Raw genomic sequence first — 25,984 nt, forward strand, 5'->3', positions numbered from 1 at the left:
CTGCACAGCTGCCAAAAAAAATGTCCTGTCACAGTCAATGGAGAGGCAGAGCAGAGGGGAGGCAGATGAGGAGCCAAGGAGGATGGAACACCTAAGACAGTGATAGAGGCATAGGAAGGTATGACAAAAGGTGCAGTTTGAACTTGCTGAGCCTTCCCACCCTAAAGCTGCAGCGGGGCGTTCCAGGCCAAAATGCCATCGTACGAGGGAAATAGGGCTGAGTCACCAAATTCACTCCTCTGCTGTTTCATGCATCTCATCATGTAATGCCTGACAAAGTCTGCTTTGTTTGGTTTTGCCTCTGGTGTTCCCATAGAGAGGCTCTTCCAGGCCCTCCCTTTTTTAACAGGTATAGTCATCTTCTGCCATTTATTTATAAATAGTTTGCCCTTATGCTAAATCTTCCTTTACCCCTCAAAGTTCTTGGCCCTGCCTGTTGATGTATCGACAGACAACAGTCATATCCACTCTGTCTTCACTTTGCAGGCTGTACAGTCTAAGCAACACACAGCTCAGCCAATCTAGGAAAGCTGAGTTGCAAACACTGTATAATCAGAATTTCAAATGATACCTAAAAAAACCTGTGGACTTTCTGGTATCTTTCATTCAGAGCCTCTAACCGGTGTCAATCCTTCCTGACTCCTTTTGTAGCAAAGGGTGTTCTTTGCAGCTCTCTTTGCTGGAAGGATAGGAATTTCCAGCCCACAAAGCAGTGAGACTTCCATCTGCTTGGAGTTGGGCATGTGCATAACTGTTTCTCTGGATCAAGATTAGAGTTCTCACTGCTTGACAAGATTCAGCTTGTGGTTTGTGAAGTGCTGCCAGTTTGTCTGGAGTTAAAGATTTATATAAAATATCAATTAAAAAAGGGCAATTCTCTATTTCAGGTTTACGTGTGTACTGCATTAATTAAAAGCTGGTTGGGAAACAAGAAGGACACGGTGCAACACCATTGCTTGTATCACACTTTATACCACGTGAGCTGATCCATGTTCCCAAAGAGCTGACAGCAATCTATTGGCAAAACCAAGGTGGGAAGGGACAAATAAAGGTGCAGAGATGATGTTTCCAGTGTGAGGAAGAGGCAGCATCTCTTGATCTCTGAATGTAGGAGTATTCTCTTTACTGTCATGCTTTATGGTGCTTTTTCTGGGGATAAAATGTTGACCATTATAGAGGAGCTTCGGTGGAACTGTAACAATTTTCCTTGGCCTCTGTCTTGCTGATTTCCAGCCTGCAACGACCAAGACCCGATTTTGTTTGTACGGATCTGCCAGAAATATCAGGACAGGAACTCCTCTCTTTATGCCGACTGATCCCGAGGGGTGCCGGAGGGGGCTGACAGGGCTCCGGGATGACAAGCGCAAACCCAAGCCGCAGTTTTTTTTCCCCAGCCAAATCAAAGTGCGGCGGGGAAGCAGGACGGGGACCCCGCCGCGGGGTTCGGCGGCGGGAGGGAGGAGGGAGGAGGGAGCAGGGTGCGCGGCCGCTGCGGTTCGGGGGCAGGGCAGGCGCTGCCCGGGCCGGGCCGGGGCGGGGCGCGGGGCCGGGCTCTGGGCGGAGGGCAGGCCGAGGGCGGGGCGGCGGCGCGGCTGGCCCGGCCCGCCGGGAGGGAGCGGAGGGAAGGGGAACGCGCTGCGCTGTTGCCCTTTTAAGCGAGCGAGCGGGCGCGGGAGGCCGGTACAAAGGGAGCTCCGCCGTGCCCCGCCGGCTGGGGCTGCCCCGGCCCCGCCATCTTCCGCCCCGCAGGCGCGGCCGGGGCCAGGGTCGGGCCGGCCCAGGCGGAGGGAGGCGGCGGCAGCGCAGGCCCGGGCCCGGAGATGAGGCCAGGATGTCGGTGTCAGGGCTCAAGGCCGAGCTGAAGTTCCTCGAGTCCATCTTCGACAAGGACCACGAGCGCTTCCGCATCGTCTCCTGGAAGCTGGACGAGCTCCACTGCCAGTTCGTGCTGCTGCCGCCGCCGCCGGGCTCCAGCCCGCAGCCGCCGCCGCCGCTCACCATCCACTGCAACATCACGGTGCGGGGGCCGCGCGGGGCGGGCAGGGCCGGGCACGGCCCGCCCTCGCCATTGTCCGTGGGGCGCGGGGAGGGGGCGCAGCCCCGCGGGGGTGACTCAGCACGGGGGGGGCCGGGGCCGCTCCCGCGGGGGCTCCGAGCGCCCTCCCCGCCGCCACCGCAACAAAAGTTACAGCGGCCGGGCGGCCCCGGCCTCTCCTCTGGGCGCTCCGGGTGCGGGGGAAGGACGCGGGGCCAGGGGCCGGAACAAAGGCGCTCCGAGCCCGGGGGGTGCCGGGCAGAGCTGCCGGGCCCCGCTGCCGCCCCGTCCCTCGCGGGGCGCGGGCAGCGTTTCCCCCGAGCCCCGGCGGGGCCGGGCGCGGCTCCGAGTGCGCCACAGGCCGGGCCGGGCCGGGCGGGGCAGCCCCGGGGGCGGCGGGAGCGTGAGGGGGACACCGACCCCGCTCCGCCACCGAGGGGCTGCGTTACCGTCACGGTGCCCTCGGACTTGTGAAGGGGCACGGGCAGCCTCGAACCCGAGGGGCTGATACTCCGGAGGGCTTTGGGGGCTTCTCACTGCTGTGTGTTTGTTTTTCTGATTTCCAGCCCCCCTCCCTCCCCCTTAAACTCGTTAGCTTTGTTTTAAATGAGTGGAAGAGAAGCTGAATAAAACGTTCAGTGTTGTTGTAGCGTGGTAAAAATCCTCTGTTTTTTTTTTTTTTAGAAGTTTAAGGCCTAAACTTGCAAAAGGACTTGAATATATTGGCGTCTGTGACTCATGTACAGGAAAGTGCTGGAGGTTCATTTTTAGTGAGTTGGTTGTAGTTATTGAGTGAATTTAAATGCCTTATTCAACTGAAAAAACTTGGGGTGAAAACAGCATATTTGGGTTTGAGGAAGGCATTGCTTTTATGTCTCTGCATGAAAGTTTCAAACAGCATGGAGGTAGAAGCGTTCATGTAAGTGTGAACATTTCAGTACTGAAAGATGAAAGTGTGCATGTAAATCAGGCAAATCAAATAATAATCCTGATCAGATTCTCACTTCGCCTAAAGTAACTTTATTAAGTTAAAGGAGACTCGTTAAGCAGACCTTTCAAGTTTCACAGTTAACTGTCATGAGAAGTCAGTTTTGTGGTCGTGGAACAGGTGTTTGTTTTACTGGATACTCATAAGACATAAGATGTTTTTTAAGGTAAAATAAACAAGATGCTTTGGTGTTCTTGTTTTCAGACGTGACCCATCAGATGATGGACTGTGTGACTTCCTATAAATGTTTTTTATTCAGTAGGAAGTGTTGCACTGCTGAGAAGTTTGGCCGTTCCTTTCCACACAACACGATCTGTTTCACAGATCTCCTTATAAACAGTGAAGTGGAAGGTTTGATGATTGTGCACCCTCAGTTGCCAGATGAATTTGATGAGTTATTTCTTCTTTGTCAAGTGACAGCTAACAGGGAGGCCAGTAGCAAGTAAGGCCTGAAGTTGTGCCTGGGATTTGTGCTGTGGTGTTTATCTACTTGTGAGACACTCGTGTTGTAACTACTTTTGATAGTGATTCTTAACTTGAAAAGAAAATGCCCACTTACCTGTAGGCCTTCAGTTGAGGAGTGTCTGAGCAAGCCAGAAACAACTTGGGTCACTGTTGTCACGTTTGTGTGTTAATGAGGGAGCAGCGTCTGCAGTCTGCTGTTACAGTCACTGCCCCAAAGGTCAGGAGGTCTTTCACGTGCCATTAGAATTGTGGTGTATGAGCTTGCAGAAAGAACAGGAAAAGTGCTGGTTTCGAACCTCAGAGCTGAGACTTCTGCTTTGATGAAGGGCCGTGTCTGAGTTTGTTGAAACTTTTGCTTCACAGCTGGTCTGTGAGCAGCTTGGTGCTTTCCAGTGTTGACTAACTTGGGGCTCTCTGAGGCAGGTGTTAAAAATAACTGGCAGAGGGCAACCTGAGATACAGAAGTTGCTCCCTTGAAACAAATGGGCAGCAGGTGACAGAGCCAAGAAGAGAGAGCTCATCTCTGGGCTTCTGTCCTAGTTTTTTGACACAAATGTTAGAATTCCAAGTGTGGCAAAAGTAACTGGGTTTTTTTCTCCCTCTCCCCACTGAATGGGGTCTCTTGGCTCTGACACCTGATTGCCTCCAGGTTTTGGGTTTTTTTTTTTTTGTAGGTGGTGTAAACTAGAAAAGCATAAGTCTTGTTTACTGTGCTTTGGTGGTTCTGCAGGTACTGTGGGAACTAGAACTTCAAATAGTAGTAGCATGGAAAAACTGGTAAGGCTATAAAGTTGTTGGTAAACATGTTTTCTTGGGGACACTCACTCTCTGCCTCAGAAGCTGTTATCTCAGTGCTCTGGATTTGCAGACCAAATATGTAACTTTAGCTGTTTGCTTTTTCTGACCGGTTTAACCCCTACAATACTGATCCAGCCAAGGTATTTCCCTTACTCAGCAAAAACATACAGTGGGTTGTGTGTCTGGACTCTCAAGAATCCTGCCAAGGGACAGAGGAAGCACAAAGCTTCATAATATCCCTTTTCTTCTTCGTGGCTCTGTTTAGATACCTCAGCATTTCACCTGAAATGAAAGCTGTCTAGCAGTGGGTAGAGATGCTGAAGTTACTGGATGGAGAAATACCTGGTAGGGAAGGAATTTAGGTCTGAAAAGAGATCTGATAACCAAGTTGTTCTGATATTCCCAATGCACCCCTCTCTCTTTTCCAGTCGAGAGAGAGAAGGCAGAGGGGAGAGGGAACATTCTCCTGGAGAGGTGAGGGAGAATATCTGCTTAGGAACTGTATGGGTCTCCACAAGTTTCCTAGGCTAAAATTGACAGTTTGATTAGAAGTCTGCCCTGGCATTTCCCACTGGTGGTTGTCTCTGTGATATGAGTTTGTAGAACTGTCAAAGTTCAGGATTGGCTGCAGCATCCTAGGGATAGTCTGCCTGTGACACAGAACACTGCTGGAAATTAAAGCAGGATACATTTTACTTGGTAGCTCTTCTGTTTTATGGAATGGCAGCCAAACTTCGTCCAAGTCTGTCCATCACTATTTCTGGCAGTGACCCATATTGGAGCTTACATGGTTAATCAGATTATTGTAAAAGAGACACTTGAGGGTGGAGTCATCCCTGTCAGAAACATTGCTGCTTATTCCTGAGAACTCTCTAATTATTGAACTTGTTCAGGCTGTGTACCTTCACATTCCCATTTTGTTATGCCAACAGCAGTGTCTCCATTTGGAGTTTTATTTCTGTTTTTCTCAGGTTTCCTTCTTATTTGACAGCACTATTCCAGTTGATGTAGTTCAGTAAGCCTGGTCCTGTTCTGTATGGCTTTGAAATAGTATCAAAATTGTGGCCTTACTTAAAGGAGTGTGTTTATTGACCATGATTTTAGGTAAGTGTCCTTCAGTACAGTCTTTAGTTTCAGCTTGGTCCTTTATCAGACTTAGGTCATAGTTTTGCAAAGGGGTGTGTTACAATTATTCTACACCCAAGTTTTTTCCTTATTACAGCAAGAAAAAGCCCTGGTTTGGACTGCTGTATAACATTTCCTATTTCTTGTATCATCTCTTCAGATGAGGAACTGGATATTTAATATCTCCCCCTACATAAAATGACTACTGAAATTCTGTGTCCTCAGGTACCACTTGCAGGTAGAAGGGGGTTTGTGCCACCTGTGAGGGGGAGCAGTTGCCCCAGACAGAGCCAGGGCTGGGAGGTGCAGTGACACCCTCCACACATCAGTGATTCAGCTCAGGTGATGTGGCTGACTCACTAAACTCCTGCCTCCCTGCTGGAAAGAACAATCTGCTTTCCCTGAAAAATACCCCGCTGCTAAATCAGAGGTAGGAGCTGCTGGGAAAGACTTGCAAAGGTTGCTGTCTGCAGATTACTGCAGTTGATGGGAGATGATGACTTTGTTTTCATTTCTAAACCAGGATGGATGAAAAGATATTACCTGTGAAGCTTTTGACAAGTTGGGTATATACAGAAAGTGAGTGTATTAGAACAGGTGACAGGCCTTCAAAGGTATAAGATTTTAATATTAAACTCACTCCTAGTAATGCCTGGTAACCTTTTAAAAAGACTATATATTTGTACACAGAGCTAACCACATAATGAATGAGGTGTTCAGTTCCAACCTCAGACTTTTTAAATTTATTTTTTTTTTTAAATCACTAGACATTGTGTAGTGAGGTTGAGGCCTTTGTATTGCATCATACGGATACCAGGGCTGTATCAAAGCACACATAGATTTGTCTTGATAATATGCAGGTTTTGGCTAGAATTAGATGCATTTGGTCATCTGAAAAAGGCACTGATGTAATTATTTTCAACCGTAACTTATGCAATAGAAATCGAGACTTTAATGTTGTTTTATTTAGCAGACCAAAATTAAACAAAAAAAATTACTAAAAGAGTGAGGATTTTAATTTCTCTTTCTATGCCAAGACTATAATTAGAAAAAGAATATTGTAAAAAAGAGTAGGAGGAATCTTTTTGTCTGGAAGACAGGACCTTTCTGACACTACAGCCTGGTTGTGTGATGTGTGAAAGGCTGTAACTAAAACCTCAGGACTTTGCAGGCAGTTCCTCTCTACAATGTATGAAGTGCTTCTGAAATATCCTAGAGGGTCACAATGGTGGGCTTCAACTAGAAAAGCTGGCTTATGTTGAATTTCCAGGGTATAGGAGATGGTGCTTCTTTCCAGTGGATTACTCACGTGAGTTAATGATACGGTAGTTTCAGAACTGGGACTGTTTGTGGTCCTTGAAAGAGCTCTCTGTGCACTTTGATAATTAAAAGAATTAAAAGTTTTGCAGGAAGAATTAAATCCTTTTTTTGCTCAACGTGCTTCCTCATGCGAACTGTTGAGCAGGCTTTGTGTGTTGATGACTTGTTGGTATCCTCAGCAGGAACTGAAAATCCCAGTTGTTGGGAAGAGCAGTGTGGTGGTGTCCTGTGCACTCTGCAGTGCTGCTGTTGCTCGCAGGCTGTGTGCCATGTGAGGTGGCCAAAATTGAGTTTACTGGATTAGGGACCTGGCTGCCGTGTCAGGATTCTTTCCTGAGTCAGTGCTGCCCTGGCCCGTGTCCCAGTCTGGTTCAGTGGGTGGCTGCACAAACAGCTGTCCCGGCACAACAGAGGGCACAGGGGGAGCTGAATCCAGCAGTGCCCTGGGTGGCATTTGGGGCCACTCGTGGGTGCAGCCCTGAGGTGACACCAGGCTGTGGGGGCCTCTACCCCTGTCTGTTTGTAACTGTGATGGCTGGACCAGACTTAACTGCCAGTCGTTTGTTTACTTGTAAAATCTGATTCCTTCCAGGGGACTGGGAGATGTAAAGATGGAGACAGTTCTCTAAATCATATTATCGTTATTAGAAAAGAAAAAGGGAGGGTAAAATTCCTAGGTAGGAACAAATGCTTGTAGAAGCTGATTAGCAGAAATGAGTATTGTTTTAGTTATGCCTCAGTGTGGACTGTGGTTCAGTGCTGGCAGGTTGTTTTGCCTTTATGTACTTTTGGAAGGTTATAAACCCTGAATTCCTGGCTGAAGTTGAATATTAGGTTCGTTTTTTCCCCTTCAGATGATGAATGGTGGTGTTCTGTTTTGAAGAGACTCGATAGTTGATGATTTAGTATGCGTTCCACTGTGTTTCTTCAGCTGCAAGACTCTGGAGGAGAAGCAAAAATGACCTTTCACCACCTCCTAGAAGACAACTGGAAAATTAAATGACTGATTATAGTAAGAAGAGGCTATTTAATGTTTAGATCTTCCATCAGCCTGCCTGTATGCAGAACACTTGAAGCTAATATGATCTTTGATGGAAACAAGCATACCAGTTAGTGTATGTCTTACTGATTTCTTGCTTCCAGCTGTAATCTCTTAAATGTGGTATGAAAATAATGACCTTGCATGTGTTTTCTTTTTTATCTCTTGCATACAAGACATCCTGGTGTATCAAGTACAGTAGAGCAGCTAATACATGTGATGTCTGAAGATTTAGCATGAACTGTGTATTCTCCTTCCTGTCAGACCTTGTAATTTTTTGCCCCCTCTGAGAGAGAGTTCAGTACAGTTGCAGATCTTGGAATAGCTCCTTCAGTGTGTGTTTAGAAAGGCAGGAGCATAAGCTCTGTCAAAACTTGTATGGTGGCATTAGGAAAAAAATCAAAGCGTTCCTGAGCGGCGGTGTACAAGATACCACAGGCTTCCTCGAATTTTTGAAGTAGGAAATAACTGTGGTAAGAGTTGTGGTATTTAACTTATTAATGGTAAGCACGGGTTGAACGCCGTGGTGCTGAAATTTCGCGTGTGGGGGGCAGAATTCCGTGTGGATGGCTCCGGTGTGAAGGCAGCAGCAGGGCAGCCCTGAGGGCACAGCTGGGGGTGGTGGCTGGGCTGCTGTCAGGTGTGAGGGCAGGAGGGCAGCAGGACCTCTCCTGGCCCTGGGGGAGAATCAAAAACCCCTCTATCTGCAGAGTGGGTCTGGAGCACAGCGATGCTGCAAAGGGAGAAGGGGGGAAAGGGGAAGGTCGTTCTCAGAGAGGGGGAAAGGGCACAGATGGGAGGGGGTGCTGAGGGCTTTGAACAGCTGAAAGATGTCAGTTCCTGAAGTTAAACAGAATAAAGGAGAAGCCTGGATTTTTTGGGTGACAGCAGAAGTGGTATCAGACTGTGCTGCTGTGGAGTAACAGTGTAAGTGATAAAGGTGAGAGCAGGTCTGCAAGGAAGTTTTTTACCGAGTTCAGTTGGGGAGAGAGGGACGTGTCACAACTTAGTTATAACCAGTTCTTCAGTTCTAACCATACTAGAAACCATTTCTTGCTACTCTGGCTCTGTGACACTAATGTTGATGATAACTTTTCAGAATGTACTTGTCTGTGTAGTTGCAGAAGTAGGTAATTAAGACCTCTTGATGACTGGAATGAGTTGATAACTTGTTTCGAGTAACTAGACTTCTGCAGGAATTTGGGCACGTAAGACATTGTGCTGCTGGGAAAGAAAGAGTCCTGGAGAATCAGATTTGCAAAAACACCTTTTCCTTTAGTTTGTGTGTTTAGCTCTCATGAGGTGAAGCATTGCCAGCTTGAGTGCACGTGCAATGTGTGTGTTCAAGAGAACCCCTTGTGCCCGAGGACCCCCAAACAACCAGGCTCTGACAACTGGCAAGAAGAGGGGACGGGCACACAGTGGGGTTTTTGTGTGTGAGGAGCAGGACAATCTGATCCCACTGCTGTGAGGGGCTGTGGTAACACCCTGGATATCATCTCAGCTCCACAGCCATCTTCCCAATCAGCAAGCCACTCGGTCTGGAGCGATGCTGTGTGCTTTGCTCAGCTTTCAGTGTGGATGATCTGTCACTTTATTTGTTGCTGTTAATACTGGCAAAGCACTGTCCCTTAGCTCCCTAAGCTGGGTTGGCCCTCAGCAGCAGTTTGCATTTTCAGAGACTGCTCACTGCTCTGGAACAACTGTCACCTGCTGTGCTGCTGGTGAAACCCGGCCTGTGTTGAGTTGTGTTTGAGCAGCAGTACAGTAACATTGGGTGGATTTTGCTTTGGGTCCATACAGAAGTGTTAAGAGTGTTTGTTTCTCCTGTGAATTGCTTTGAGTGGAGAAATGGCATGCTGCATTGGGATGACACAGTGATGATCAGAAAAGAAGTGCCTTTTTTCCCCTTTTATACTCAAAATTCCTATTTTATTTGTGTAGTTATGTTACAATGGACAAGTAGCCTTTTGTTTGGTGAGGGGAGAGGACGAGGCTGTGGCAACTGATAGGAGAGTCTGATAAACCTGTATTTCCAAGGGTCACATGCAATTTCATGGAGCTGAAGTTGACAGTTGTGGCACTTTGCGTGGATGAAACAGTTTGAACGATGACTGGCAGTAAAAATGTAACTGAAAGAACTTGACCAAAAGAAATGTAAGAACTATGATGCCACATCTGCATTTGTGTTTGTGACCCTTTGAAGTGATGATCTGTGCCTTTGCTGCTCTGGTTGTACATGTTTTGACTTTTTCTCAGGTAGTGATGATTGAGCACTGACAGATGTGTGTCCCTGGATAGAGAGATATAGAAGTAAAACATCAAAGTAGCTGAGATTGTTTCCCAACCTTCCAAATTATTGGCCTCTTCTATGTGCCTGTTTGAAAGCAGCATTTGCTTAAATTTTCAGGATTTCTTTTTTTTTTTTCCCCTCAAAATATTATTTTCTATCTTGGGTGTACACAAAGTAAAAAAGTTAAAGATTCCATAATAATTTCAAGAGAATTCCACGGGCTTGGGTTGAGTAAGTGAATTTATGCACATGAAGCTGCTGATTACAAACTGCTTTGGGTTTGGAATAATTTGTACATGAGTGAATGGGTTGTGTGGATTGAATGTTCTCCTGGAGGTTTTGGCTTCTATGGTGCTCAGTGTGTTAGAGACCTGACACAGAACAGGATTTTGGGATTCTTTCACCTCCCTCCTGCAAAGTGCATGATGATTAAGCTCTTGCAGTGCCAGGGATCCAACCAAAGCTTCACCTGGGATTGTCTTGTGTAGGCTGTGGCTGTCCAAACAGCCCTTAAACTTGGAGTAGAACTGCAGTAATTTTGTGTGGTGAAGAGAGAGACTTATTTCAGACAGCTGAACTTGGTGCCTGACCGAACACAGCAGCTGGAACAGTTGCCCTCATTGACCTGAGCATGTCAGGACAAAAAGTAAAGCTAATCCAAGCTTGCTTTCTGTGGCTTAGCAACAGTTAAAGATCTCTGTTTAACTGAATTCTAGTGAATAAATGATGTCTTGCTCTTTATATGCATTGATCTGGTTAGTATTATGTTATATGCCATTTTATAATTCAAAAGGAAAAGCAGGTTGAAGTTTTCCTCTTGTTCAGTAGAGGTGGGTGGAATTCACTTTGCTTCCTCACTGCTACCAGTAATAAACTTCCTTTTTAAACCCTCCATTGCTAACGCCTTTCGTAACCTTTAGAACTCTGGATCACTGAAATGTTAGATTTTTATGTGTAAAAGATTTATCATTTCCTTAAAAGTGCAAATGATAGAATATTGTCATGTTGAATCACTTAGCTGTGCAACAGAGTAAATGGTGATGTCTGGATGTTTGAAAATACGAATTTTGGCGGTTTTAGTAACTCGAGTAACATTTCTCTGGCACTTGAGTAGCTAGTGGTAGAAAATGCTTATGGCTTTTAAGCTGCCTTTGGAAAATTTGACCCCTAATAATGGGAAACAGTCTGTCAGTTGTGTAATCACTACTAATGCTATTTTAAGCAGCTGTAAGTACTAGTGTTTTATGATCATCAGGCTAAACTTTAGCTTTAAGAATATCTTCTCAAATCCTGATATATTTGTCAATATTAACTCTGTGCTTTTTTTTTTCCCCCTCTAAAGGCAGCTTGAGGCAGGTGAAAAATAACTAGTGAATGATTGACCAACAGTTGCAAATAATGTGTACTAAATTGTAGCTAATTGTGGAGTTTAATCTTCAGTATTTATTGAATGTTCATTTGGATGTGTATATGATGTAGTTCTGCTATTCAATTCAAATGGACAACCAATGGTAGCATCAAGGTGCTTGCTGAGGGAGAGCCATCCATGATTTGAGATGGTTATAGCTGCAGATTTATTCACCTTGAGAGGACTGCATTAGCCCTCTGGGATGTCTTGTTCCATTAGGATTTACCCACTTCATTACCGAGATTTGGGTGAGCTGGAATGGTCTCATTCCAACCTTCTCAAAGTATCTAAGCTGGTTTTAAAAGATCTGGGAGTTTGATGTTCTGCTTTGGGGAAGTGAAGTGAGGGTGATGAAAAACTTTGGGACTGATCGTTCTGATCGCGGGAGCAGGAGCAAGATGTTTTGTTGGTTTAATTTAACAGCCTCACGGTACAGCCGTGAGGCTGTACCGTGAGGCTGTTAAATTAAACCAACAAAACAACCGCTTAGAAGCAGCAGCTCGTTTAGAAGTCTCCTACCGGCAGCAGAATTGTGTCGCTGTGGCTTTAGAGAGCCGGGTAACGATTATATAACGTTGCAAGGAAAACAGCCTTATTGTTACGGATGAGAAAGCTTAGATAGGATATACTTAGGCGACAGATCCTGCCCGGGAAAAGCTGTCTTAATGTGTGTGTTCCTGCAATCTTCCGTCGCTTTTTTTGCTGCCTGTTTTTTTTGTTTTTTCGTAAGCAAAATCGTTAGTAAAAATGTTAAGTGGGGGATGTAATGGAATGTCTGAACAGCGAGATCCCGCGTGTGTCCTTCTAACGCGCTGCGGTTTTCCTAAATGATTTGATTGGGTTTGAAATTGTTCCCCTGGCAGGAGCACAGGGCTTTGCTCTCTTTGTGTTTTGTGTGTTTATTAGCGGGCTGGATTCTTTCGCCTCGTTCTGTGACAGCAGCGTTTGTGTTGACAAAGCTCCCCCCCCCCCCAGTCTGTCCCGGTGCTGATACAAAGGCTCTGCAGAAGTGATGATGCCGTGAATTGTGATTGTATCGGGGCTGCTGTAAACATCCCGCCTTTGTCCCTGCCTGCGAGGTGTGATGTCAGGGTGGCACAGTCAGGGTGGCACAGCCGTGCTGGGCCCTGGCCCGGCTCTTTGAGCTGTCCCTGGGCACTGTCTGAGCCTTTGCCTCTCGGCATGAGGGTGTGTTTTTGCTCTGAGAGAGCAAGGAAATGTCGCGTTCCAGCAGTTACATAAAGCATCTTGAACACTTAACATGGGTGATGGATTATACATCCAAAAATCCCTGTCTGTCAGCTGGATAGTAAAAGGCCCAACATAACGGGGCTTTTAGCCACGGAGAATTAAAATAATTTCTATTTTAAGCTTCCTCTCATGAAACATTATATCTGGGAAGCCTGTTCCTTACATGGCATAACAGCTCAAATCCAACCCTTATCTCTGTAGGATGCAGATACGAAAGAAAAAGCTGCTTTAATTCTCTCAACAGAATTAGCTGATGGGAAGTTGAGTTGTGTGACCTTAACAAACCACAAGCTTAGTTCTAAGTGGCATGATGTGGCTGTTGCAAACTCCTGAGCCTCTTTGTATCTTAAGTTCAGAAGGTTTGAAGTTCTGTGTGTGAATGCTGTGTTTCAAAATACAGTGACTCATGTCCACGTGGAAATCAGCTGTTCCAAAAATATGGATTGCATACAGATCTAGAGAAACTTAATGCCATTTCTGATTTTAAGGTAAATGAATATATTTATTGGTAAGCCTGAAGAGTTAAAAAGTGTTGCAAAGAAACAGTAGTTTGTTGGAACTTTATATTTTAATATTAAGCACCTGTTGTGAAAAAGTTGGAGTGCACAATTAAATATCCATAATCCAAAAATCTGAAGTTTGAGATCTTTTCTGATACAACTGGGTAAATACACTCTCAATGTTAAAGAAAAGTCTCTCTGAGAAGTACATTGTTCCTGTTCATGTTTGAAAAGCTAAATCAGACTAAGAATTTGAATAGCTAATAATTTTGGGGGCATGGTCATTCATGTGTGCTGTGCACCAATAATCCAGGCAGTATCAGATTTTAGGTTTTCTCACATACAGAAGGAGTTGTTTTCAGTGCAGAAAAATGGAATGAGAGCAGAACATGAGTAAGGGCTGTCATCCAGTGCAGAAAGCATTTAAACACTCTCTGGGAGTGCTTGATCATCAGGTGTGCACTGTCAGCCCTGGTCCTGCCTGATCCCAGATGTGCTGTAAGGATCTGGGAGGAGATTTTTCCCTAGGCCCCCGGATTGGGATAGATGCTGGTTCCAATAACAAATGTCCTGCTGTGGGTCTGTTCATGAAATCCTTCAGATGGAGGCAGGAGAAGTAAGGTTGTCAGAAAAGAAGAATACAGAGAGTGAAGAGGTGGGCTCTGTTCTGTGAGCAGATGATTTCTTGAGATTCCAGATAGGTTTAGAAGAGAGGTGCCTGATGTTTGTCTTCTATAAATCATTGCAATTAAAAGACTTGCTTAGATCTGGACTAACATAATTTAAAAAATGCTTGATTAAAAAAAAAGGATTAAAAATACCTCTTAGGAGAATGTGCATACACAGTCCAAATGTTGACTGGAGAATATTTTTATTCTAACGAGTCTGAGGACTTTAAGAAACAGGTGGCTTGGTGAATCTTGGCGAGGATTTTGCTTGTTCTTTGTATTTCCTGACGGGAATGTTGGTGTAATCTAGAGCTGTGGTAGTTGTGTTTACTCTGCTGCCTTTCTATCAACTAAACAAGCTGAATGAGAGAAGTTCAGGGCTCAAAAACAGGTGGTTCAAGCAGGTCTTGAGGCAGTGGGGCCACAGCTGGCAGAGTTTCCTTTATGATGTTCCCCCCTGTGCATCGAGATCAGTGTGAAAGGCTTGAGGTGAGGATGTTGCACCACTGCAGAAGGCTTTACAAGTAGGTTGCATGTTATTAAAAATGGGAGAGATTTTATCAGTACAAAACCTGGACTATCTTTAATGAAGTTTAGTGCCTAAAAATAATGGTTTGGAAACCCTGTACAGGGGGAATTCAGTCTTGTTCCTCCCACAGAGAGCCTGGTTAGTCTTTCAAGAGTGCATTGAGTGAAACTGAGGAGAAAATACACTTTTCCTAATGCCGTGTTGTGTAAAGGAGAAAAGGGATTAAACCACATGTGTGTGCCCATCTGTGAGCCTGCCCTGGCCATAAATCATGGTGAGCTGAGCACTGGGCTTTCCTGATGGACATGTGAGATGTTAGGCCTTAGTTAATCAAGAGTAGATATTCTGAGGTCTCTGTGTTGTGTATAGGGTGCTTTGAAGTGCAGATGAAAGATGTGAACAATTTGTCTTTTTTCATAAAGACACTGGGAATATCATGTTTTCTTTTAAGGTGGTTTTAGCTGGGATTTAGGAAAAAGAAACAAACTCAAGGGGAATGAGCCTGTTTAAAAAATAAGTTTATGCAGAGCCTTCAGTTTACAGGTGGGAATTTGCAGACCTCTGTAGCCAGAGCTTTGCTGGAGTGTGGTGCCAGGGGGGAACTGTTGTGATGGTCTGTTTTCCAAAACTGGTGTCCTTTAATCACATGGTTTCTCCTGTGGGGTTCAACACCTCAGCTGGAAGGTCCAGTGAGGAATTAGGCTTTATATTGTTAAAAGCCAGTTCTAACTTAGTTGTATTTTTCTCCAGTTTTCAAACCTTGACTCCAAGTGTGGAAGAATCAAGCATGATTTGTTGTCTCTGGAAACGAGAGAGATTGGAATTTTTCCTTTTAAACTGCAGTGAGGGAAACGAATTCCGAGATAATGAGGGAATTTTCAGACCTGGGGATATGAAGATAATATCTGGGTGATAAAACTGAGGTTCAGCAATTTGTCTTTAGCTACTAAAATATAATTGAACGGGTGAGAAGTAGAGAATGCCTTAAATAACTGACACAAAACAAATGAGATCCAGACATGTCAGTGGTGTGAAGGGACACTCACTGTTGAGTTGGAAGCTTTGTGGTTCCCTCCATCCTCACAATGTTAACAAAATCAGCATCAATGCAGTTTTATTCTTTGACATGTGCTACTTATGGTTCCATTTTTTTGGGTAATTATCACCTGTATTGCACTTTTAAATTGCTCCCCCCTGCTCCACCTGCCCCCAAGGTTTTAAACTCTTCAGCAATGTTTCTTATGTATATCCATCATCTGAGCAACATTAAAATAAGTTGAAATACTAGAAGAACCAGGTGGCTGGATTTCTTTCAGCTTCTTTTGCATTGCCTAAAAAAAGTGGTGTTAAAAGCTTCTGTATTACCTGGCATAGAAGAAGATAAAATACTGTGTTGTGAAATTTTTGGGGGGTGAATGATTTTTAAAAGCTTTGGTGCTTTTTTTGTGTATTTATTTGTTGGGTCTTGTGTTTGTTTTTTTTAACAGGAGTCTTACCCCTCTTCATCACCAATATGGTTTGTAGAATCAGATGACCCAAACCTGACTTCAGTCTTAGAGCGTTTAGAAGATATTAAGAAGAGCAATACCCTGGTGAGCAAAGTGTTTTGGTGCTTTTGGGCATTTATTTGGGTTTGGGGGTTTATTTGCCTTTGTCATATTAACAGGCAGTTCAGTTTGTTCGGTTTTGGGGTCATTTGGGAGGTTTTGTAAAAAAAACTTTCTCTTCCAAAAGCGTATGAGCCACAATTAATCCAAAAAGCTTTGAGGTAAGGAGGAAAAGATTATTTAAATGCTTATTCTGTAAGAGAAGTTACAGGCCCAGTAATTACAGTGTGAAGCTTTCTGAAAAATAATTAAACAGTGAAGTGGATGAAAAGGTTAAAACTATTGAAAAAAACCAGCTCTTGTAGAGTTTTCCTTGCACAGAGATTAATTACAGAGGCAAAACATACATTCTTGAGAATGTGGGTATAATAAAGAGAATTCCTGGATTCAGTAAAGGAGAATTGACCTGAGAGCTTCTGGTTCATCTGAATGTTCCTTAGGGACTGATGCATTTAAACAGGGTTGTGACTTTGGGCAATTGCTGCTTGAAGAAAATCTCTGTACAGATCCTAATGGTTGTTTTGTGTTGCAGAAAACTCTCCAGCATTGTATCTGACTTGAGTACCCTTTTCATGCAGTGATAGCAGCTCTGTGTCTGTGTGTGTGTATATATAAAAATTAACTTCCCATTCTGTGCAGGAAAGTAAGTGTCCTTGAATAGTGCTTGGAGACAAATGTCAGTACAAAAGCAGTTTGTGCCACAAGGAGTAGTATTGCAGCAGGCTGAAAATTCAGTGATTAAGTGTTGTTTTTCCACTCCAAATTCAGCTTTACGGTTATTAAGTAGCCTTTAAAGGTGATCTTTATTAATAGGTTATTTTAGCACGTTGTGTTTATTTATGCATACAAAACAAATCAGCCTGCAGAATCCTGCTTATTGCATGGATTGTGTACTCAGTACTTGCCTGGTTTGGAAAAATTGGGAATGTTCTTATGAAGTCTACTACTTGTCATGTTGACTGGCATAATGTTAATGTAGCATACAGAGATGTACAAGTGTCTTTTTCTAAAGAACGTTTAGGATGCATTTGACTTCTTGCAGAAATAATTAGGACACTAATTAAAGTGAGAGTCTTTGAGGACCTTACCATAATGAAAAACAGTTGCAGAGGAATGTTAGGGACTTAATCCATTCTGTTGGATGTGACTGCAGGAGCCACAGGTCTCAGCTGTGCATTTTGTACTTCAGCCTAAACTTTAGATCAAACCACCTTCAGAAGAATGTGATGGATCTCTTCATCTTTGTGACTTCTAGAAAGACACAGAACGGGATAGTGGCAGAAAATCTGGCCAAATGATCTTTTTTTTTCCTGAAATACACTTTGCAGAGGATTGTGCAAAGTTGGAAGCTGGTGTGGCTGATGGCTTCAGCCTGAGGGTTCTGAACAGGATGTTTCCTCTGTGGAACTGCCTGCCCTGGGCTGGAAAGCTTTGCTGTAAACATGCATGGGACTTGCTGTGCTCAGTTGCTTGTGCACAGACACTGCTCATGGAGCTGGTAAGAAAACAGCTTCTGATATCAAGATTGTACTTGCCCAGGTAAAAGCTGCTGGGTTGATGTAATAGGCACCTGTGGATGGCCCATTGGTTTCTCAGGAATCCACCCTGCATCTCGTTATGCCAAGATGAAGGCAGATGGGAGTGGTTGAAGAGATAAATACACTACAGAATCTGGCTTCTTTTTTTTTTGGTTTGGCATTGTGGGGTTTGGGTTTGTTTTTTCTCCCCACAGCTTTTCACCATGCAACTTTTCCCCCTTCAGTGGCATTGGAGCAGCTCACAGTTTTTGGAGCAGGGTAGGAAGGGATAGGGAACCACCTGTAGAAATCCAAAGGCTTCTAATTTATCCCAGTCTCCTAAAGATTCACTTAGTTTAATTTAGATTTCTAGAATGTTTCATACCAGTTATCATTTCACTTATTGCAGGTAAAGGATCATTAGTGCCATGTTACTCTAAACTCAAAGACATTGGAACCATCAAATTTTGAATGGGAAATTGCACTGGACTCTTGCAGGAGCTTAACTGGGCACACTGACCGTGTGCCAAAAGCACTGCTGGCACATGTACCCTGGTTTAGCCTTTTTTAGAATTCCTCTGCCCTTTCTACCTGATTTGTAGCTTGTGACAGGTATCAGCTGTTTGGAAAACTGAACTTATGCTCTTCAGGCATAAATGTTTGACAGGGGAAAGAAAGCCTTGTCATTTGACATGGTGAAATCCTGATCCTGAAAATCCAGCATCACATTAGACTTGACAGGTATGAAACTGCCACCTGCCTTCTGGTGGTTGTGCTATGCAAAAGAGAAATCCTGCAGCCTTGGGAAGTTGGATATGGTGGGAGCTGTGTGAGGCAGGTCTGAAGCCTCAAACCTTCATGACATACTAAGGGTAACTATTTGGAGGTTTGCTTTTTAAAGGGAATAGGGAAGTGGAGTTGAATTCAGATAGACAGCTTTAATTCTCTCTAGACCTTAGACTTGCATGGAAGATGGCAAAAGTGTGGAATTCCTGGCATGAGTATGTTTACAGCTTGGATGAGCTGCTGTCCTGAAGGATGCTGCTTATAGCACAATGACTTTAGAGTGAGTCCCACGTGGAGGCATTTCAGGGAAGGATGTTGTCTCTTGCAAACTCCCAGTGCAGCAGCAGCAGCTGAGCATGTGTTGGGAATTTAGGAAGAAAATGCAGGAATAAGCTTTGCTTTTGTTCCTGGAACTGGCCAAGGCTGCTGAGTGTGTGTGAGGGCAGGTGCTGCCACAGGTTACCTGGGAGCTGAGTGGTGGCCACGCTCCAAGTGACAGTTATTGCTTCCCTGTTTGCATTTATATCCTCCTTGAGCAGTTTCTGTGATAATCCAAACCCAAGGTGTTTCACAGTGAACCCAGCAGGGTGTTAATATCATCAGAGGTATCCTAAAATTGTTAATGCTTTCATCCTGCATTGGAAAGATCTCTCCATGCATAAAAAAGCCTCCTGGTGTAGCCTAGGTTTCAGAAAAAGAAAATTCTAGGCTGTTCTCAGATGTGTAGATTGTTAACATAGGAAACAAACTCCAAGAAGTGTTTTTGTGTTCTAAACCAACATTACGGTGTCCACAACAACTACCAACTTCTCAGAGCTCCTGAAGCATTAAAAATTACAGGGGTGTGTATTATATTTTTGTTACTTTTATATTCATTATAATCAGTGTAATAGGTCTATAAATGTGTCATTGCATTTGGTCACTTGAGCATTTCCCCTCTGCAGGCTCCTCACGTGGCTCCTTCGGTCCCCAGAGGGTTGTGCATTCTGGCTGTGCATTCTATGTTTAGTTTGTGCTTTAGGCAGTCTGTATTCCAGGGAAACTCTTGGTGTCCTGATAGCCCCTTTCCTTCAGTAACCTCAAAGTGGGTGTGTTAAGCATTGACTTTACATGAGTCAAGGCTGTGAAGTTACCCTGGAAATGCATTTAAATTATTGACACGTGACAGACACCTCTTCCTGTTGATACTGTCTGTCCATGTGCATAACAACACATACCAAATCACGCCAGGCCCTGCTTTTAGAGCACGGGGCTGGGTCAGATGTCCTCCAGACATGCTTTTCAGCCCAAATTATCCTATGATTTTTCATATGTAGGAGCAGAGTACAAGGGATAAATGATGGTGATTGTGGCAGAAAGATCAAGGGTATGAAATGAATTCCTGGGGAGGGAAAACGTAGCAATAAGTAGAAGGGTTGTAGAGAGAGGATGAGCTGCTCTCTCTGCCACCACCTTTTCAAACTGTAGACACTGATGTCAAACAAAGCAGCTGGTCTCTAAAAATGTGCTGCAGTGTGACATTGCATTAAGGTAACCCTGAAGGGCGGGATCCTGCCAAGGCAGGGCATCCCTGCTCTCAGCTGCACGTCTCTGCCTCCCCTTCATGGTGTAACTGGGGATTGATCCTCCACAGAGCTGATCAGCTGCCTCAGGGCTCTGTGATCTCTGGGGCCAGTGGAAGTGAGGAGGCACAGGCTGGGCCAGTGGGTTGTTGCTTGGAGGGTGCTGGTGTCCCTTACTTGTGGTGCTGCCTCGGAAGGGATTCTGAGAAGCTTCCAGTGTGTTGGGGCCTGGCTGCAAAAATTCCTTCTTAATTCTGGTTCAGGTGACAGGATTTTTCATGAGCAGGATGGGGAGTGGAGGAACCAGGGCAGGAAGCAGTTCTTGAACTCTTTTCAGCCTTGACTGTCTCTTCCAGTTAAGACACGTCTAATCTTGTCTTCATCTGCTTGTCCAAGGTCAGTGCTGATGGACCAGCTCACTGCTGATGGAGCTGCTCTTCCCCCACCACTTTGATTTTTTTTGTGTGTGTGTGTGCTTCACAACAGATGTAAACAAATTAATGGCTTACCTGGGTTTACACAGCTCTGAGAGAAAAATGACAGCTCCTCCAACTGTGTGGTTTCTGCTCCAGCTCTCCATGGGGCAGTGTTTGTGCAGAGAAAAGGTGCACACAACAACATACATAGTGGTGCAACTTAAGACCTCTGAATCTGTCTGGCAGCTAACTTGTTGATGGATTAACCTGATTTCTGCCTGGTAAAAGATTCCTTGATGTTTGAGACACCCGGGAGGTTTCAGATGTAGAGTCCTAATGTTGGTGAGAAACGTGCTTGTTACAGAAAGCTTTTGGCAACGTAAACCATCACATCTCACGTGTTTGCTCCTAAGAAATGTGGTGCTGATTCCCCAGTCCTTTTGGTGTTATCTGCTTTATTTCTGAGTGAAGGATGATGGTCATGCGTGATGCAGGAACAGCAAATGTGGTGTGATAGGAGGGAGTGCCATCACTGTTGTAATGCAGGGCTGGTGTCTGAGTTCATGGCCTCAGATGGATAAATAACATTCCTATTACACAGAATGTGGAATTCTGCTGTAGAAGGGAAAAGCACTGAAGCTTTCAGATAGCAGAAAGGCAACATTTGCTTATCACTGCTAGTGATTTGGGCTTGGAGATAAGTTTTTAACCCTGGAGAGACTGAATTTTCACTTGCTGCAGAGTAAAGTAAGTGCATCTAAACTGGCCAATAGCTTTAGACACGCACAATATTTTGGAGTGAATAGATAATTTATTTTTACCTTAATTTACTGTATATTTTAAGAAATACAAACACCAAATAGTGTTGTAGAGTTATAATTCTTTCAGAATAGTGAAGTCTGTGCTGTACCTTGGGTGAGGACACATTTCCCGAGTTCCCTCCCTTATGGGGAAGTGCTTCAGGGGGGAGGGGTTTGCCACTCAGATGTCACTTCAGTGGTGCTGAGGGATGTGTGTGCAGACTTGGGTGTCTGACACACTGCCCTTGACAAGAGCAGGACAAACTCCCTTTGGTGTCCGGAAGAAAAGTCCATAAATGGATGTATAATTTTTTGCAAGCTTCATCCAGGGAGTTATCCTGCAAATAATGAGGTGTTGATCCTTTTACAGATGCATTCTGCAGTCCTTTCTTTGTTTTCCTGACATAGCTGTGCAAAGCCCTTGAAAAGTTAGGAAGTGCAGTAGTACAGCCTTCCATGTCTTGGCCTTAACTGGGAATCTGAGGCTGCCAGGAGAAATTTAACAGTTGTGGAAATCAGCTTAATTAATGTGGTGAGCAAACTTAACGTTTGCCTGTTTCTGCAGAACTGAAGGGTTTTTCTGCCTTGCACAACAATGAGTGTAAGGTGTTTTTGCCTTGCAGTTAAAGAATGTCAGTGTAACACTGCAAGTTGGAAGCAGAAATCAGAGCAGATTGTGCCTCAGCCTGACCCAAGATGTGGCAGCTCAGAGCTTGCCTGCTTCTGTGCCTTGTGCTGGGCTTGTCCTGTTCCCAGTGCCTCACTGGTGTGCCCTGTGAAAGAGTTCAGGATATGGAAAATCACACTCAGACTGTTCCTCCTTGGCTTTTTTTGAAGATGTGGCTTTTTTTAAGCTGGGAAGTGGGAATGGACCATGTTGTCTCATGGAACACTGCCTCTTGCTTATTCCACAGTGATCTGTGGCTCAGACACCTGTGTTTGGGTTGGATGGTGCTGTCAGGGCAGAGTATTCTGCTCGTGGCTTTCTTCACTTGACATGGGGGGATGAATGGGAGCCATCTCTGGATTGCCGTGTTTCCACAATGGGGACTTTGTTACAGGGATTACAGAGGAAAAGAGGGGTCTTTAAATATTATTCCAGCCTTAGAAGATTTAAATGCTGTACAGTGACTTCAAGTTCAGTGCCAATGTGAGAAGAAAATTCAAAGTACTGCTCTGTGCTTTGGTTATAACCACTTCCATGTTTTTGTTTTTTACAGCTTCTTCAACAGCTGAAGCGATTAATATGTGACCTCTGCAGGTTATATAATCTCCCTCAGCATCCAGATGTTGAAATGTTAGATCAGCCCTTGCCAGCTGGACAGGTAAACTAAAAAACTTGTGGGCACCTCCTTATGACAATGAAGGAGTTGTTTTTCCAACTCCCAAGAAAGAAGGTGGTGGGAATGATTGAACATTGTGTAAGCCAGAACTGAGATGTGCACCACTGTTGCTTTGTGGTGTCCTCAGCCTGAATTTTGTTTGCAAAATCCATTTAATAATGGTGTGATAACATTACACAATTTCCTTTGGAGTTTCTGTATCACTGAAAGGGGTGTAAGTGATACCAGTGCTGTCAAGTTTATATTCCCTCCTAAGCACTGTTCAAGCCAACTGCTGTGCACTCCTAGTGCCTCCCAAATTTCCTTTTTCTGAAGGGTTTGCTGTCTGTTGAAGTGTGTATGTTTTCCAGCGGGCAGTTGGATGAACTGCTGTCGATGTTTTCCTTCCTCTTCGATCCCTTGCAGAGCCATGGGGTTCAAGACCATGTGCTGCCTTGGGGTAGGGAGTATCTGAGGTGCCTTGTTGTCTTCTTGTGCCCCTGACAAATGGAGTTGTGAGATGTTCTTGGTAACCAAAATGTTTTGTACTGTGCTGAAAACAGAACTGGAAACAGGCAGTGACTGTTCTTTTTTGTATTTTTAATAAGGCTGCGATAGCTTCTTGTGCTCGTCCCTGTTAAGATGACATGATTTCTAAAAGCTCCTGTAGTGTAACAGATGGTTTTCCTGTGGTGGCAGTACTACAGCAATGACAAATAACTTGCTTAATTTTGGTCACGTGCCAGATTGGAATCCTGCAGGTCCCTCCTCTGAGCCACCCACAGAGCAACTGCGAGGCAGCCGGCCTGTGATCTTAGCAAGCAGCTCTGTGAAGAGTCTTGCACGTGCTCCAAAGCCCAGAACCAAACTCCTGTCAGGGAGTTTGCAAGTTAAATGAGAGTGGCCTTATTAAGTCTGACTAAAGATCCATCCAGTCCCCTGCACTGTCTGGGGCAGTGGCATTCCTGCTGTACCCAGGGATGAGTAAGCACAGGACAAGCATACCCGAATGTTCCTGAGGGTGTCTGCAGCTCAGACCTGCTGAGCTTCCTGAAATAGAGAGCCATGAAACATCAGCTCAGGCTGTTGGTTTGGTATGTTTTCAGATAATCTGAAGATGATGATAGTAGTGGCTACACAGAAGTTTGAGGTCTGAAGTTTGTTGGGTTTTTTTATTTTTAAGAGTATAGCACAGAGATGGATTTTAGTCAGAGCCATGGTCTGATTTCATGGTTAAGAGATCATGAATTGTAACCCACTTGCTGTGTTTGTTGCTTTTGTCGCTGTCTCAGAATAGGATATCCCTTATCTGAATTTGAAGTTTCTATTTAAAAATAGAACTTAATTGGAATTAATTGTGACATTCTATTTATCTTTGCTTCGTGCAAAAGTCTCTTCGCTGTCATACTGCAGGAAAGCATTTTTGTGCATCTCACACTTTAACCTTCAGTCCTTGGCAGACCTTGCTAAGTGTAATTTTCATATATACTGTTCCACTTTGAGAACAGACTTGTGTTTTTGAAAGGAAGGGACCTGAGCAGAATTTATGCAGGAGCTTTGTTGTTGTGTTGCAGAATGGAACAACAGAAGAAGTTACATCAGAGGAGGAGGAAGAAGAAGACATGGGTGAAGTATGTCTATATATGAAATTGTCCTATCCAGTAGAATTGTGGCACTTTGCTCTGCAGTGACTGGCTAATAACGAAACCAAACAGTAAAATGTAACCTCCTTAGAGTTCAGCAGAAAGGATAATTAAAATTGTGGATGTTTACCTGCATGTCAGCATTCACCTCAACCACAAAACTAGTGAAATTTTCTTCTTAAACCTAGATCTCAGCTGTGAGGTACTTGGATACAGAGAATGGGACATCTGTTTGTGCTTTAGTCAAACAATTCATAACATTGTGTGCCAAAGCAGTAAGTTCTTGCATTGTTAACTCCTGTTTCATGTGAACTGGCTCTGATACAGTTGGAAGTGTCTCCCAAATTGAAGCAGACTGGCTGAGTAAATCAGTTTGCTGATTCATTAAACAGGTGAGCTAGTTTTTAACTCTGATACATTGAAGGAAATGGAAGGACATCAAAAAGCAGACACACTGAACTTTTTTGTCACTGTCTGGCAACACGGGGCTCCTTTTAATGAGCTCTTTAGTAAGAACTACCCTTTGGGTTCACTTCTGCTACCTGTTAGAACAGCTCCAAGATGCTTGCTTTTTAAACCACTTTAAATAGCATTACTGTAGGAGAACTGTTCTGACTACCTCAGATTTAAGTTTTTAGTGAAGGTGTAGTAAGAATAAACAACTCCTTCTCTGAATAAAAGGTTTTCCTCTAGAAATGATCTAAATGTTACCAAGTTCTGGAATTAATTTGAAGCTACCTTTTTTACACCATATTTAGTCTGATCCAGACCTCATTTGTTGGAGCCAGTGTTTCTGTAAAGGTGGTGGGAACACCTGCTGACACAAGGCTCTTGTTGCTTGCAGACTTTTAGACTCTGTTTGGGTTACTCTGCACCAAAAACCATTGTCTGCTGTTATTTATAACTTGTCAGGTGTCTTTGTGTGTGGCAATGATATCTTCAACTTGTGATCTAGTGCAAGTTCTAAATGGGAAAGCAGTTTATTCCTGGGGCTCTGTCATTGCCTTGAGAAACACAAACATCTTAAAGAACACTCAGCCTGTTGCAGATGAAGGAAACAGCATTGTCAAAGGCACCAGGGAGGTGTTTCTCATGACGTAGGACATCCCTGGGCTTGGGTTTCCTGCCATGCAGACAGGTGGTGTGTGAAGAGCAGCCCCAGAGCAGTGCATGCTGGAGTGTCTCTGACAGTTGTGTCACCAGAGCTTGCTGGGGTGGCTGCTGGAGTGCTTTCCTGGCGAGGTATTCACATCCTTCCCCTCCTCTCCACAACTTGCACTCGAGTCACCTCCCAGGCAGTTGCCTGAAGCTCAGAGTGCTCCTCTGCAATGGGACAACCCCAGCTCAGAGTCCAGAGCAGAGGATCTCTCAGTGTCTTGGTCCAGAACTCAGAACTGAAATCTTGCTGGTGTGATCAAGAATGTTTGACCACAGAATTTTGTCTTGTGTCCCAATTTCAAAATTCCTGCATCTGATCTTTAGCTGAAATGTTCACCTTGAATAAAGCACACAAAGCTTTCTAATATTTAACTTTCTTGAGGGGCTGCTGTGGCCCTGCCAGATATGTTAAGACTGTGCCTAAAGTGTAGTATAGACAGGATTCAAACTGAAAAAAGAGGCTGCTTTTAGAAACATTTTAGAGCCACCCTGACTTCAGGTACTTTGGGATTCTCAAGCCCCACCTACTTTGATGGGCTAGTTCTCTACAGTCCTGACTTCATGCAGAGGTTTTATTATGCTTGTTTCTGTGACCAGAGCCATGTTGTGAATTTGGGTTTTGTCTGTGTTGTGAGGGCTCCCTGCACTTCCAGTCAATACTGTTGGCTAAGAATGAAGTTAGAACAAAATAGAAATGGCATCCAACAATCACAAATACGTAGTGCTGTGCAGTGTGTGACTGGGTTTCATTGAA

The 25,984-nt window shown here is 44.4% G+C and overlaps 1 protein-coding gene across 1 annotated transcript in view; it reads left to right on the top strand.

Annotated features, from left to right (window-relative positions):
• Positions 1-1,620: 1,620 nt before the first annotated feature.
• Positions 1,621-25,984, top strand: part of UBE2Q2 (ubiquitin conjugating enzyme E2 Q2) — a 43,902-nt gene continuing 19,538 nt past the window's right edge. The window contains exons 1-4 of the mRNA XM_050309359.1: positions 1,621-2,017; positions 15,907-16,011; positions 22,328-22,432; positions 24,004-24,060. Coding sequence (XP_050165316.1) covers positions 1,832-2,017; positions 15,907-16,011; positions 22,328-22,432; positions 24,004-24,060 — 453 coding nt within the window. The 5' untranslated portion in view covers positions 1,621-1,831. The remainder of the gene's footprint in view (positions 2,018-15,906; positions 16,012-22,327; positions 22,433-24,003; positions 24,061-25,984) is intronic.

Source organism: Myiozetetes cayanensis, unplaced genomic scaffold, assembly GCF_022539395.1.
Source record: "Myiozetetes cayanensis isolate MyiCay16 unplaced genomic scaffold, myiCay2020 scf14, whole genome shotgun sequence".
NCBI lineage: Eukaryota > Metazoa > Chordata > Aves > Passeriformes > Tyrannidae > Myiozetetes > Myiozetetes cayanensis.